Below are 14126 nucleotides of genomic sequence, written 5' to 3' on the forward strand. Positions count from 1 at the left end.
CCCCTAGGAAACACAGATGTGTCCCTTTAGAGCAACAAAATAGTCTTGACCTTTGGATGTGGGAGAAGAGACTGGAAGGTTAATGCCTGGGTCAGTGAGTTGGAAAGTTGAATTTGGAGGCCAGAAATAGATGTGGAGGTGGCTTTGGGTGGAAGGCTGTGTGGGACAGCTCCCAAGGCCAGGGTCTCGAATGCCTGGGTCCTACAATATGACCCCCTAATTCCAGGAGCCTGTGAAAAAGTGGCCCCCCCTCATTCATCCTCTGTTGAGAAGGGCAGATATGGCCTTGTTCGCTGGTTCAAAAATCTTTATTTCAGTATAAAATATTAAATAAAACATATATTAATTAATAATAACAATAGCCGCAACGCTATCAATAATCACATGAACTCTCTCCTGCTGGCCTGCAGCTTTTGCTAGCTTTTCTCCTCTGGTTCTCACAGCCCTCTCTCTGGACAGCTGGGAAAATTAAAGCCCAGAGAGGGCAGCCCACTGACCTGAGGTCACACAGCAATTTGGTAGGGCTGGGAACTGAGGGAAGGGCAAAGGGATCCCCTGAATCCAGCCAGTGTGGTGGGAATGTGGGGTTCAAGTGCAGAGGAGAGTGGCTCCCCAAAGTCTGGCAGTCAAGAGCAGGCTGACAAAGAAGCTGAGGTGGGCAGGGCTGGTCTTGGGGGCACCCCCCTTGCCGGGCTGGTCATCCCTGGCTGGCTGGTTACAGCCACTTCCAGTACAGCAGGAGACGTTGACGTGGGTGAGGTCGAAGGCTTCAGCCACGTGGAGGCTTTGGCACCACGAGGGGGCTGCGCAGCCTCTGATGGTGTAGCTTGGGTTCCTCAGTCCTGAAGAGAGAGAAGGACCACGTGAGACTCCGAGTTCTCGGGACTGGAAACTGGAATTCTCACTGCGTGACGCGCCACCTTGTGGTGGGTACCACCTGGAAAAGCAGCTGTTCTAAGCCTGGTCCGGGGACTCCTGGGCTTTCCCTCAGACCCTTCCAGGGGCTCTGTGAAGTCAAAATTATTCTCATAATAATGCTACAACCTCACTTGCATTTTTTCTTTTTTTGCTCTCACAAGGGGTTTCCTAGAAACCCAAGGGCATGTGATCTTGCAACAGACTGAATGCAGAGGCAGATACGAGGGTCCAGCTGTCTTCTATTAAGCCAGACATTAAAGAGATTGCAAAGAACAATGTCCATCTTCTCGCTCACTTTTTTTTTCATTTTGGAAAATGTCTCCTTTTTTCCCCCCCATAGAAATATGTTCACATGTCATGAGTTTTCAATTGTTCTTTTAAAATGAATAAGTACATTTTAAAAAGGTTCGTGGTTTTCATTTCTAGTGCAGTAAATAGCTAAAGATGTAACTGACATAAACAATAAGTTTTAAGAGCATCAAGGAATCTTGAGACCCCAAAGTTTGAAAAGCTCTGGAATAGAGGAACCTGCCCTGGACATCTCAGGATGGAATCTCATGAGGTCCACAGAAGTCCCACCCACCCACGGAAGTTCCACTCCCCCACAAAGAAATCCACTTGTCTGTAGTGAAGATATCCACTTCCTAACGAAGGAGTCCTAAGTCCTTGCTACACTTTGCACCCTCCTGAAGGAAGTCCTACCTTTTCCAACAAGACGATCCACCTCAAGTAAGTCCAGTTTCATAGGAGGTTACCTCTTGCAGAACCTCCCCCCCCGCGCCCCGCCCACTCCCCACCCACCTCAAGCATCCAAGTATCCTCACCTTTAGTGCCTGTCGCTTCCAGACATTGATTCATAGGGCCGCGGCAGTCAATGAGGAAAGTTTCTTCAGAGGAACACCTGTGGGCGCCGTTCCCCTCACAGCTGTAACACTGCAAGCCGTTTGGTGGCAGGTTTTGAAGCTCCAGGACTTGGGAGATCAGTGACAGAGAAACCAAGGAAATTAGCCCAAAGGGTTTCCCACCTTTAGGTCTCCAGGACTCCCACCTCTCAGCCAGAGATGTCATGGCGCCCCCTTGTGGTCAGACCTTGGAACAGCACCCTCTTTGGGCGGGGGTGGGGGTTGGGGTGGGGGATGGTTCTCTGAGGCTTGTGACAGAAATCTCCCCATGAGCCCTCACCTGCCTAGACTCTGGGTAAGGCGAAACAGTCCCTGCCTTCAGAGAACTTACGATTTAGAGCTACACTGTCCCCGGACTTCCCTAGTGGTCCAGTGGTTAAGAATCCACCTGCCAACGCAGGGTACCTGGGTTCGATCCCTGGTCCAAGAAGATCCCACATGCCGCGGAGCAACTAAGCGTGGGCGCCACGCTTTGGAGTCTGGGCTCTAGAGCTGGAGAACCACTGACTACTGAACCCGTGTGCCCTAGAGCCCGTGCCCCGCAACAGAAGAAGCCACTGCAAGGAGAAGCCCACACACTGGAACTAGAGAGTAGCCCTCTCTCTGCAGCTAGAGAAAGCCCATGGGTAGCAACAAAGATCCAGTGCGGCCATAAAAAGAAATAATAAATAGATAATAGAGCTACACTGTCCCATATGATAGGCACTAGCCACCTGTGGTTATTTACACTGACACTAAAATGAATATGGAATGAAATCCAAAATTCAGTTCAACTGCTCAATAGCCATATGTAGTAGAGGCTACTCTATTGGGCAATACAGATACAGAAATTTCCATCACCATCGAAAGTCCTGTTGGCCAATCATTGTTTGCAGAGACAGAGAAACACAAAGGATCTAGATTATACTTAGGAGGGCAGAGTTAGGGACATCTTTCCTGAGAATGATGCTTTAAAGCTGAGACCTGATGAAGGAGAAATAGCCAGCCAGGCAAACTCCTAGGGGAGATGTGTTCCTGGTGGAGGGTACTGTATGTGCAAAGGCCATGAGGCAGACACATGCTGGGTTACAGAGAGCATAATAGAACCTGCGGATAGCATTTTAAAAGCAAGCGGAAGGCATTGAAATGTTTGAGGAAGAGGGACGTGCTTTGATTTATATAAAAAAAAAATCACTCTTGCTGCTGTGTTGAATGTAGGGTAGCAGGAGGGCTAGCAAGGTCATTGCAACAATCTAGGTGAGAGGCCATGATGGCGGGGACCAGCGTGGTGAGCAGCAGAAGGATTCAAGATGTAGAAGCATAAAGCACAGGTCTTGGTGAGGCTTTGATGGTCTCCTTGAATTCCCACAAAATCTTTCTTGAGAAAGGGCTTAATAGGTCCTTTTTTTTTTTTTCCAGAGGAGAAAGCAGAGTGGAGGGATAAGCAAGCAGCCTGAATGCACCTCTCTGCCCCCAGTCCTAGGTAGGTCTTATGCCAGGTCCCCTGCCCCCTTACCTGAGCCTGCATTGCATTTGGTGGTGTTGCAGCACCGCAGGAAGTGGAAGGTGTGGTTGTTGTGGAATCCGGTGGGGCCTGGGCAGCCAGGAAGGATGCCACAGCCTCTGATGTGGCGCTCATCACCTGGATTCTCTGTGGGGACAGAGGAGGTTAGACTGTTGCTGAGGAGCTGGGACTGGATTTGTCACCTGTCCATCTTCTGCTTCATCCTTCACTATAGGACTCTCACTGTATGAGGGCAGCCATATATCTAACCAAGAGACACAGATTCCAGCCTCCGTGGGTATAGTCAGGGCTTCCCAAGTGGCACTAGTGGTAAAGAACCCGCCTGGCAATGCAAGAGATATAAGAGATGTGGGTTCGATCCCTGGGTTGGGAAAATCCCCTGAAGGAGGGCACAGCAACCCACTCCAGTATTCATGCCTAGAGACTCCCAAGGACAGAGGAGCCTGGCGGGCTACGGTCCATAGGGTAGCCAAGAGTCAGACGTGACTGAAGTGACTTAGCGTGCACACATGGGTATAGTCATGTGGCTAAGTTCTGGTCAATATGATCTAAGTAAAAAGGCTTATGGGACTTGCAGAAAGGAGAAGCTTTACAAAAGCAGGGCCACCCCGCTTTTGCCCTTTCTTTGGGGCACAAGGTCTGGTGCTCAGGCAACCATCTGGGACTGTGAGGCAATCTTGCAAATGGAAGCCGCATGTAAGAAATGAGAAGGCATCTGGTGACTGTGGAACTGTCTTAGTGGCCCTAGACTTCCCTTCACTGGGCTTCCTGTGTGAGTACTAACTTTCAACCTTGCTTACCTCCCTGTTATTCGGGGGGTTGTTGTTAAGAGCAGCCTTTGGGAGGAACAAAGCTGGGAAGGGGAGTTGCTGGCACGTTGGGGCTCACCTTTCAGGCTCCGGTGGGTTATCACATCCACGCACTGATCTCTAGATTTGAGGCATTGCATGGTCTGGTCCCAGCCCCTCTCACAGCTGAGGTCTGTCGAGGAACAGGAAGCACATTCGAGGTAGCGGTTTCTGGAAACAGTAGCATCTCGGCCTGTTTTGAGAGGAGCAGGAGGGTGAGACCCCACGGGAGGAGTCCTAGAGACCTGTCTTGCTAGAGGACTCACCTGCACATCAGTTCTTCCTTATCCCACTCTTCAGCCAGTCAGCAAGTTCTGCCCATCCTATCTCCTAAATCTTCCTAGGGTCCATCCCTTCCTTTGCAGCTCCATGACCAGGTCAGACCTCCTTCAATACCAGCTTCCTCCCTGGCCTCCTGGTTTCCATTCTGGCCCTTCCCGCCCCAGTGCCTCCCACATGGCCCTAGAAGGATGCTTCTAATACTCAAATTGAACCCAGTCTCTCCTCTGCTCAGCTCTTCCATGGGTCTCCAGTGCCTTCAGAATAAAATCCAAGAAACTCAGCGTGGCATTCAAGGCCCATCAAAGACTGGTTCCTGGCCACCCTTCCTGCCTCATTTCTCTCCATCTCCTCAGACTCTATACCAGCTTCCCTCAGTCCCCAAGTGTAAGTGCTGAGTCCCACCCAGCCTTTGCTTCTGCACAACACTTTACCCTGCTCCCTAATTTCCCTATCTCCTACTCATTCTTCAGGAGTCATCTTCCCTAATTTTTACCTCCTCCAAGAAGCCCTCCTTGACCTCCCGGGCTGGATTAGGTGCCCCTCTGGGCTCTCCAATCCCAGCTCCGTCTACTTTGGATCATCTCTGTTTGTACTAAGTCCCAGGTAGAGCCTGGGCTATCTTGTGTGCCAACATGACCCAGCACAGGGCCAGGGCCAGATAAAATAGTCAATAAATGTTTATTAATTATTATTATTATTTTTTGGCTGTGCTATCAGCATATGAGATCTTAGTTCCCCGAACAAGGATCAAACCCGCATTCCAAGCACTGGAAGCACAGAGTCTTAACCACTGAACCATCAAGGAAGTCCTACAGCAATAGGACTTCCCAATCATGTGGTAGGTCAAAGTCTCACTTGACTAATCGGTGATAACTTTGCCTCCCACATGGACCTTCCCGTCCAGGCCAAGTGGATGAATTAGTTTTTCCTGGAAACACCAGAGTCATTCCTCTGCCCAGACCTTGGCTCACACCATCCCCAAGCCTGGCATGCCCTCTCCTTCCTGACCCCAGATATCCAAGTTTGAGTTTGAGCCAAGTCTTAGAGAAATTAGAGGGCTCTCTCAGCCAAGACACTTAACCGGCAGGCCAGCAGCTGTAATTAGGTGAAGCACTTACCTTCAAAGCCAAATCTTCCCCACCCCCCTCCGCAAAGAAAAATAACTTAAAAGGCCAACAACCCACGTCTTCTCATATGAACCACCATGAAAAGGAAAATACAAATTGCCATCATTGCCAACATAGCTGTCTCACATCACCCATGGGTCTCCTTTGTGAGTTCTTCTTCTTACGTCACTCTTCTAAATGTGGATGATACCCAGGCTCTGTCTGAGGTCCTCTTTTCATTTCTCATGGTATATACTCTCTCCCATTGGATGTTATCCACTGACATTGCGTCATCTCCACCTATCTGTGGAGAAATCACGAATCTCTCTCCAGGCAAGACTTTCCTCTGCACTCCACACCTGTACGCCCACGGGCCTCCTGGCGGTCCCCTGGCTATCTGTCAAACACCTGAATGTCTACCTGGCCCCAACACGACTCTCCATCTTCTCCAAACTGCTGCTTCTCCTGAATTCCACGTCTCTGAGGTAGCCCCATCTGGTCTCCCAGGGTAGACACTTGGCAGACTCCTTGATCTTCCATATCTAGGCATCAATCTAATTACTCCAACTTCCCTATCTTCTGTAATCCTTTTGCCATATTGCTTCTGATCTCCATTAAGCATGTTCTATTGAGATCTTAATTTTAGACCCTGTTCTCTATTTCCTGTTGGACTCATTTTAAAATGGTTTCCAGATTTCTGCTAAAAATTATCCTTTCTTCTGTTTTCTTAAAGATATTGATCATAGCTATTTTAGACCTCCCCTGTCTAATAACTCCAATATCGGATTCACGACAAGTCTGTTTTTGTTGCAGGATTTTTCTCTTGGTTTCCCCAGTCGATTTGTCCTGTTTATTTTCTTCAGGATACCTTGTATGTTTTGATTAGATGCCAGACATAGATAACAACTTGTAAAGGCTTTAAATGATTTTATCTTCTGCCAAAGAGAGATTAGGTTTTCTTCCTGTAGAAATTGGATGTAGGCATTTTTGTGCTGTGCTTAGGTCATTCAGTCATGTCCGACTCTTTGCGAATCCCACGTACTGCAGCCCACCAGGCTCCTCTGTCCACGGGGATTCTTCAGGCTGGAGTGGGTTGCCATGTCCGCTTCCAGGGGATCTTCCCAACCCAGGGATCGAACCCAGGTCTCCTGCATTGCAGGCGGATTCTTTACTGACCGAGGCTGGTCAATTTCTGGTTTTGCCCTTATTCTTAGGGTGTGGTCTCAGAGGAAAGCCTGAGACTTCTCTTTCCAATTTGGCAGCTTCAGTCTCCCAGCATCACATGCTCGCTGGAATTCCTTTTTGGTTCTGTAGTTTCCCAGATACTATTTTCTGTAGAGTTTCTTGGAGTCTAATGCTATGCATGTACGGCTTGCCAATGAGTTGAAGGAAATCTGCAGATTTGGGGACTCCCTTTTCTGTGGTTCCATGCATTCCATGATTTTACTTCTCGTTTTCCAGACACTCTGGCAGCCCCAGATTTCAACCTCTGCCTTCTCAGTCTAGCGACAATCTCTTTCTATCTGCGTTCTACTTCCCTTCCAGAGCAGTGAATTGGCAAGTGCACTCAAGGTAAAAGCCAGCTTGTCTCTGGAATTCAATTTCTGTGCTTCCCTTATTTCAAGGATTGGAGCACCTCTACTTCCTCTCTCCATTTGCTGCTCTTGAGTGACTTCAATGATTGTTTATAATTCATCCAGCTTTTGTAACTATCATTGGTGGTGGAGAGTGGGGAGCGGGGGAGTTGGTCTGAGACAAGTAACTCCACATGACCAGAACTGCATATCTGCCCTCACCATCTAACCCATCATTAAGTTATGCTTATCTGCCTGCTAAATAGCTCTTAAATCCATCCACTTTTCTCCATCTGCTGATCAGACAGATACTGTCTTCTTCTTTTTTTGTTTTTAGCCACGCCATGTGGCATATGGAATCTTAGTTCCCGGACCAAGGATTGAGCCCATATCCTCTGCAGTGGAAACATGAGGTCTTAACCACTGGATTGCCAAGGAAGTCGTACACTCCCTTCTTTATCTGGACAACCTCACACACCTCCAGGTTGGTCTCCCTTAATCTACCTTCCCTCTATCATTTCTTCCTTCCAATCTGTCTTCCCCTCTGAGGTCAGAATGCGTGCCTGCTAAGTCGCTTCAGTCTTGTCCTACTCTTTGCAACCTAATGGACTGTAGCCCACCAGGCTCCTCTGTCCATGGGATTCTCCAGGCAAGAATACTGGAGTGGGCTGTCATGTTCTCCTTCAAGGGATCTTCCCGACCCAGGGATTGAACCCACATCTCTTACGTCTCCTGCATCGGCAGTTGGGTTCTTTACCAATAGTGCCACCTGGGAAGCCAGAGGTCAGAATAACTTGTGCACAAATACAAATCTGATAGTGACCCTGTAGCCTTTCATGACCTCCCAGTGTTCCCCGGATGAAGTCTACATTCCCCACCACAGTCTAGAAGGCCTTGTATATGTGACCTTGCCGATTTCATCAGTTCCTCTTGCCCTATCTTGTCCTTCCTTCAGCCATGCTAGTTTCACTCTCTTCTGTTGCTTTTGTATCTGTTGCTCCTTCTGTCTGGATAAACCCTTTCCACCATCTTTTTAACAGCCTGACTCCTCCTCCCTCAAGATCCAGCTTAGCTGTTGCTTCCTGTAGGAAACCTCCTCTGACCTGAGTCATTTATCTCCTCTAGGGTCCTACAGCCCCTACTCATAGTTATCCCAGCTCTGATCACTCTCTGGTCTCTGTTTGCCCCATCTCAGCCCTGATGATTCTGGACTGTGCTTCCCTATTACAGCTCTGACCTCTCTGGTCTGTTTCCTCTGTCAGGGTCCTGACACCTTTCTCCGTGCTTCCCTGATCCCAGCTCTGACTGGGGGCAGGGCAGTCACTGTCTGGTGATGGTCTATCCTGCCCCTCCCCCACCTCCCACCCCTGCCATATAGACACACATTACCGGACTATGAGCCCCAGAGGGGCAGGGTTCAAGGCTGTCTTGGCCATTGCTATGTCCCCAGCATCACAGAAGAACAGTTGTGTCTGACTCTTGTGATACCATGGACTGTAACCCTCCAGGCTCCTGTGTCCATGGGATTCTCCAGGCAAGAAAAATGGGTTGCCATTTCCTCCTCTGGGGAATCGTCCCGATCCAGGGATTGAACCCATGTCTGTTACATCTCCTGCACTGACAGGTGGGTTCTTTACCACTATCTCCCCTGGGAAGCCCATTAAAATCCCTAAAGGGGAACACCAGACCCAGTAGGAGGCCTTGAGGGAAATAGGTCCCGACTGGTCAAAGTCCTCTGCACTGACCAGTGCTGTTAACTATTTTGGTTGTTATCTCTGATTACAAGTGTTCCTGAGACTCAACTGTTACTGCTTTCCTTTGGCACATCTAACAGAAAGAGGAAGCCAACATCCTCTCTCTTGTCACTTCCTTGAAAATAAACATCTGACTCAATTCCCACCAACGGATGAAAGTCTGAGGTCAGAATCAGTGAAAATCTAGCAGAATCAGGGCAGATGCAAAACAGGGCAAAACTGAGTGCAGACGCAGGTGCTCTATTTTCTGACGTCATTGTGACTGGACTGGTCTTAACACATTTCCTTTCTCCCTGGGGCCAGAAAGAGGAATCTCTGCTTGACCCTGTACCATGGTCTCCTTCCTATCCTTCCTCTCCTGTGAGAACTCGGAGGAATTTGAGCCTTTCTAAGTCTTTTTCTTACACTGACAGACCAGAGCCTAAAGTCATGAAACTCTACAAAAAGCCTTGCAAAAGTTTCTTCGCATTCTTTTTTCATTGCCCAACTCAAGAATTGAGTCTAGGGAACTTTACCAGCCCATGGAAGCCTGTCTGGCTCCCTCCTCTTTTGACTTTAAGGACTTTGAGTCACTGGCCTCACTGGTCTTTGTATCTTGGTCCCTTGCTAAGATACAAAGCATCTGTTGCCTGAACCATCTCCTGTCCCATGAGAAAAATGAGATGGCAAAATGTCAGTGAAATGACTCACCCACCACTCAAGTGGGTGTATGTATATACAGCTTCTTAAAGGCCGGTGATGCATCTTATAAATGACAACCACACACACACAGACACATAAGCAGTGCAGGATGAGATAGGAGGAGATGAGTTTGTAGTTGGGAGTGGGGCCAGTGACGGTTTGAGATGAGTTGGGATTGATTGGGGGATGGGATTAGTGATGTGTTCAGGAGGAGGATCGGTTTGAGTTGGAGAGTGTTGGGGATAAAATGAAGTTGGGGAAGGGATTGGGGTTGGGGATGGAAATGGAGTCAGGTTGGAGATTTGTTTAGGATAAGGAAAGGTTTGAGCTGGGGGATCGGTCCTGGGGTAAGGCATGGAGCTGGGGTTGGGGTGGCCCCAGATTGGGGATAAGACCAGGGTGATGTTGAGGCTGGGATGGGGATGTTTTGGGGTTGGGGATGGCAAGGGCTGCCCTACTCACCAGGGTTGGGCTTGTTGCACAAGTCTGACCTGCACACGGTCTCTGAAAGGGTGATGATCTGATCGGCAGCCCGATAGCTCATGGACCTGTTGGTCTTGTCCAGATGGGTACAGCCTTTTCTCATCACGTTCATCTCATTGCCACCTATGAGGAATGTCTCTTTGTTACCCCCAGAAGCTCCCCCGGACCCAACCAGCCTCTGACACTCCTGGTTTATAAAGTCACCTGCTCCCAGGACCGACCCCTGACAGGCCTCTTCTCTTACTTGAGTCCAACTCTGTCTTTTCTAGACTTACCCATCCTCCCCATCAACCTCTTATACCAGAAGCCTACTCTCTCCTCTTAGTGACAACACTGTACCTGGGACATTCTGGATCCATCAACTCCTCCCTCCCAGCTTGGAGATCTTAACAGAGAGAGGCCTCTAGTAGGAATCTTTAAAGGAAAATGCTTTGAGCTCACCAAAAAGTACAAGTGAATGATATAATAAATACTGTACATTAGTCATAAAACTTTATAAAATATTAATATTTTGTTATATTTGTTTCAGATTTTTTTTAAAAAAGAGAAACCAAGTTTAAAAGATAGTTAAAGCCTCCTGCTTACTGCCCTCCTCCAAATCCCATTTCTCTTATTCCCTGTCTGAAGGCAACCACTGATATAAGTAATTCTCACACCTGTGTATGCAGAATATATGTTATTGCTTATTTTGACTGTTAAATACTATTTCTAGTAAAAGGTGTCCAACTCTGTAACATGTTTTTTTTTTCTCTTTTAATCTTACATTTTTGAGATGTATCCAGGTTAATACTTACAGCCTTGTGTGTGTGTGTGTGTGTGTGTGTGTGTGTTAGTTGTTCAGTCGTGTCGACTCTTTGTGACCCCCATGGACTGTAGCTCGCCAGGCTCCTTTGTCCATGGAATTCTCCAGGCAAGAATACTGGAGTGGGTTGCCACTCCCTTCTCCAGGGGATCTTCCCAGGGATTGAACCTGGGTCTTCCACATTTCAGGCAGATTCTTTATTATCTGAGCCGCCAGGGAAGTCCCCTGTTCCTAGGACAGCCCTAGTTCCTTCATTTCAGCTGCTGTGGGGTATAATGTGTGATTATACTTTAAGGTTTCTCCTCTGCTGCCCCTAAGTTCAGTCTTTCCAGTTTTCTGTGTCACAAATACGAGGACTAGGAACATCCTTTTACATGTGTCTCAAGGCAAGTGTAGCTAAGGTTCTTTGGGGTCTCTACATTCCTTGAAGTTTAACTGCTGCTGGTAGGTTATGTTAATCTTTATTTGTATCAGATATTGCCACTTGGCTCTGTTCCGTGGATGAACAAACTTACCTCCCTAACAGCAGAGCCCGCAGTTCCACAACCTCATCGATCTCAGTACTGTCAGATTCTTAAATGCTCCTCCATCTGGTGGGCGTGTTACGGGTCTCAGTGTCTTTTTTTTTTTTTGCTATTTGCCTGATAACTCGTGAGATAAGGTTTCTCGGTCCCTCGTTTTCCCTGCCCCACACACTCACCTTCCCACACACTCAGGACCGTGGTCCTGCAGAGGTCCTGACCAGGAGTACACTCTTCAACACTGCAGCTCGTCATGTTCTTACACTGTAAGCACCGCAGGCCCCAAGAGCCTGGGGGCAGAGGGAGGAGAGGAAAGAAGAGGTGTTATTGCTCTGAGCCACCCCCGCCACCCCCACCGTCCCCCACCCCGGCCCCCTTTAAGCGGCAACACCTGGACCAAATCTCCAGGCCTTGTGCACTCAGGTTCAGGCTCCACTTTTGCCCTGCCTGGGTTCCAAGGCTGGGTTCCAGCCTGCTATGCTATCTTTAGGCCAACGTTTTGTCTTTGTCTTTTACCCTGATGTTTTTTTCCCCCTGCCCACAGGTCCTTCCTAAGTCCAGTCCTCGCTCCCTTTCCCTTTAATTCTAACGGAACGCCGGAGCCATCCGGAAAGTGAGATTCCCACCCTCTCCGCGGGTGCAGACTTGTAGCCTAGTCCTTTCCTCTACCCCCACCCGCCTGGGCCTATTCCACCTCGCGTGTTCCGACTTCCGCCGATCTTTTCGTTCTACCTTCGTGCCTGGAGCTCCCCCAACTAACGCCCACAGGTTCTCCTCCCTTTCCTAACCTCTTCCCAACTTTCTCCCGCCACGCAGAAGTCCGAGAACTTCCAACTCCGCCCATCAGCCCTGCGGAGATTCTAACCCCACCTACTGGGGCCTCCCCCGACGTTTTCCCCCGCCCCCCAGCGGCTCTTGAGCAGTTTTAACCCCGCCCACTAGGGGCTCGGGACCTGTCAGCCCCACCCACTGGTTCAGCCCCGAAGTTCTCACCCCGCCCACCACCTCCGCCCCGATGTTATAATCCCGCCCTCTAGCTCCCCAGCCAAGGCTCAACCTTGCCATCACACCTCCCTTGTGGTCCCTTGAAGTGAAGAAGTGAAGTGAAGTCGCTCAGTCTTTCCGACTCTTTGCGGCCCCGTGGACTGTAGCCTACCAGGCTTCTCCGTCCATGGGATTCTCCAGGCAAGAATACTGGAGTGGGTTACCATTTCCTTCTCCAGGGGATCTTCCCAACCCAGGGATCGAACCTGGGTCTCCCGTATTGGAGGCAGACGCTTTAACCTCTGAGCCACCAGGGTTCTTTGCCCGCTCCAAACTCGGAGTCCCCAACCGAGTTATTACTCATTCTAGGCCTCCCGCGGTTGGTTCATTACCGAACCAACTCTCAACTCCTACCCGCCCCCGCTCCGCCCTCACAGTTCCAACTCAACTTCCTTTCATTTTTCGACCCGTTTTCCATTTTCCAAAGAAGAGGTAAGAGGTCCCGTCGTCTAGAGTATAGTGAACGGGAAGGAGCCTCGGTACGAGCCCCGCTTCCCTAGCCCCAGGCTCTGCCCGACTCAGCCTGACTCTCCTTAGACCTTGTGTAAAGTGAGGCGCTGTCCTCCCTGTCTTACGAATGTGTGTGTGGCGGGGCGGGGGTTGGAGGGGGAGGGATCTGATAGAGTGGAGAGGGCTGTAGGAGCCACTGCGGGTCAGAATCCCACTTACAAAGGCTGGCTGTGTGACCTCGGACCAGTTAGTTAACCTCTCTTTGCCTGTTTCTCTGTAAAAAGGGGTTAAAATAGTTCTGCCCACCCAGTCGGAAGTTGCAGAAGCTTAGAAGAGTGTCTGGCATAAAGAGCGTATTCCCCAGATGATGGCTGTCGTTAAGCTCCTTTGCTCAATAAATATTTCCTGAGCGGCTACTGTGTGCCCGGTTCTGTACCGCGGGGGGCGGGGCGCCGAGAACAGGAGAATTATTTGATTGTGGGGTGGGGGCTGGGGATTAAGCCGCCCTTCTCCGAGTCATCAGATTCTGAGCTCTCTTCCCCTCTCCCTTTCCCGCCGTCAGACCCCAGTCCCCAGCTTAGAGGTCCGGGCACCTTGCCCCTACCTGGAATGTAGGTGTAAACCAACAGCAGTAGCAGCAGCGGTTGGCCCATGTCCGACGGTGGCTCCTGCTCGCGATCTCCCTGCACCTCTCAGTCTGGCCCCCGGAAGGAGACAGTTTTGTGGCCCTGGGGGCTCCTCCCAGAAGTTTGCGAAAGAGCGAGTCAGCCCCAGATGTGTAGGTCATTCCTTGCCTCCCCCTCCCCCGCCTCCCCTACCCACCCCTCCCGGACCTTCCTCAAAAACTTCCTTTACCAGGGTGTGGCTAGCTGGGGGTACCGGGGGCTGACCCTACTCTGACTCACGTTGGCGGTAGTCACAGCTGTCCCTGGACTGCCTGGGTGTGAATTCCACTTTTCTCTCAATGCCACATCACCTAGGGGAAGGGACCTCACTCTTTAAATTAAAACTTATCCCTTTGGGAAATGTGTGGCTATTAGATATTACAGGGCTTTCCTTAGTCTTGTTAGGAAGGATCGTGGTTATATGGGAAAGTGTCTTTCTCATTTAGAGCTGCAGGCTGAAATATTTGGGGATGAAATAATACACTGTCTCCAATTTACTTTAAAACACTTCAGCCAAGAAGCAGATATTGCTGTTATGACAATAGTTTTGTGGTTATGCGGAAAACTTGTTCTTGTATTCTACAGATGCTGA

The 14126-nt window shown here is 49.5% G+C and overlaps 1 protein-coding gene across 5 annotated transcripts; it reads right to left on the reverse strand.

Annotated features, from left to right (window-relative positions):
* Positions 1-292: 292 nt before the first annotated feature.
* On the reverse strand, positions 293-13629 carry PLAUR (plasminogen activator, urokinase receptor). Of its 5 annotated transcripts, none has more exons than XM_086352927.1 (7): positions 13474-13629; positions 11555-11665; positions 10032-10175; positions 4213-4365; positions 3316-3450; positions 1743-1889; positions 293-842 (listed from the first exon to the last, which is right to left on the reverse strand). In XM_086352927.1, the coding sequence occupies exons 1-7, from the start codon at positions 13520-13522 to the stop codon at positions 589-591; spliced, it is 993 nt and encodes a 330-aa protein (XP_086209053.1). In that variant the 5' UTR covers positions 13523-13629; the 3' UTR covers positions 293-588. The 5 variants fall into 5 exon arrangements, with proteins under 5 accessions (XP_086209053.1, XP_086209054.1, XP_086209055.1 ...); XM_086352928.1 differs by lacking the exon at positions 13474-13629 and adding an exon at positions 12164-12313; XM_086352929.1 differs by lacking the exon at positions 13474-13629 and adding an exon at positions 11767-12296.
* Positions 13630-14126: the final 497 nt, after the last annotated feature.

The sequence above is a fragment of the Bos grunniens genome, chromosome 18, assembly GCF_055505025.1.
Source record: "Bos grunniens cultivar Pamir isolate PY7600 chromosome 18, Bosgru_T2T1.0, whole genome shotgun sequence".
In the NCBI taxonomy this organism is placed as follows: domain Eukaryota; kingdom Metazoa; phylum Chordata; class Mammalia; order Artiodactyla; family Bovidae; genus Bos; species Bos grunniens.

Bases quoted from the DNA above. Each gene is read 5' to 3' on its own strand.
- PLAUR (XM_086352925.1), bottom strand. From the start codon at position 12,219: ATGGGCGGAGTTGGAAGTTCTCGGACTTCTGCGTGGCGGGAGAAAGTT. The intron at 11,666-12,107 runs GTAGAACGAAAA...CTCTGCCCCCAG, and splicing joins GGGGAGCTCCAGGCACGAAG to GCTCTTGGGGCCTGCGGTGC. The intron at 843-1,742 runs GTGAGGATACTT...CTCTCTCTTCAG, and splicing joins GGAAGCGACAGGCACTAAAG to GACTGAGGAACCCAAGCTAC.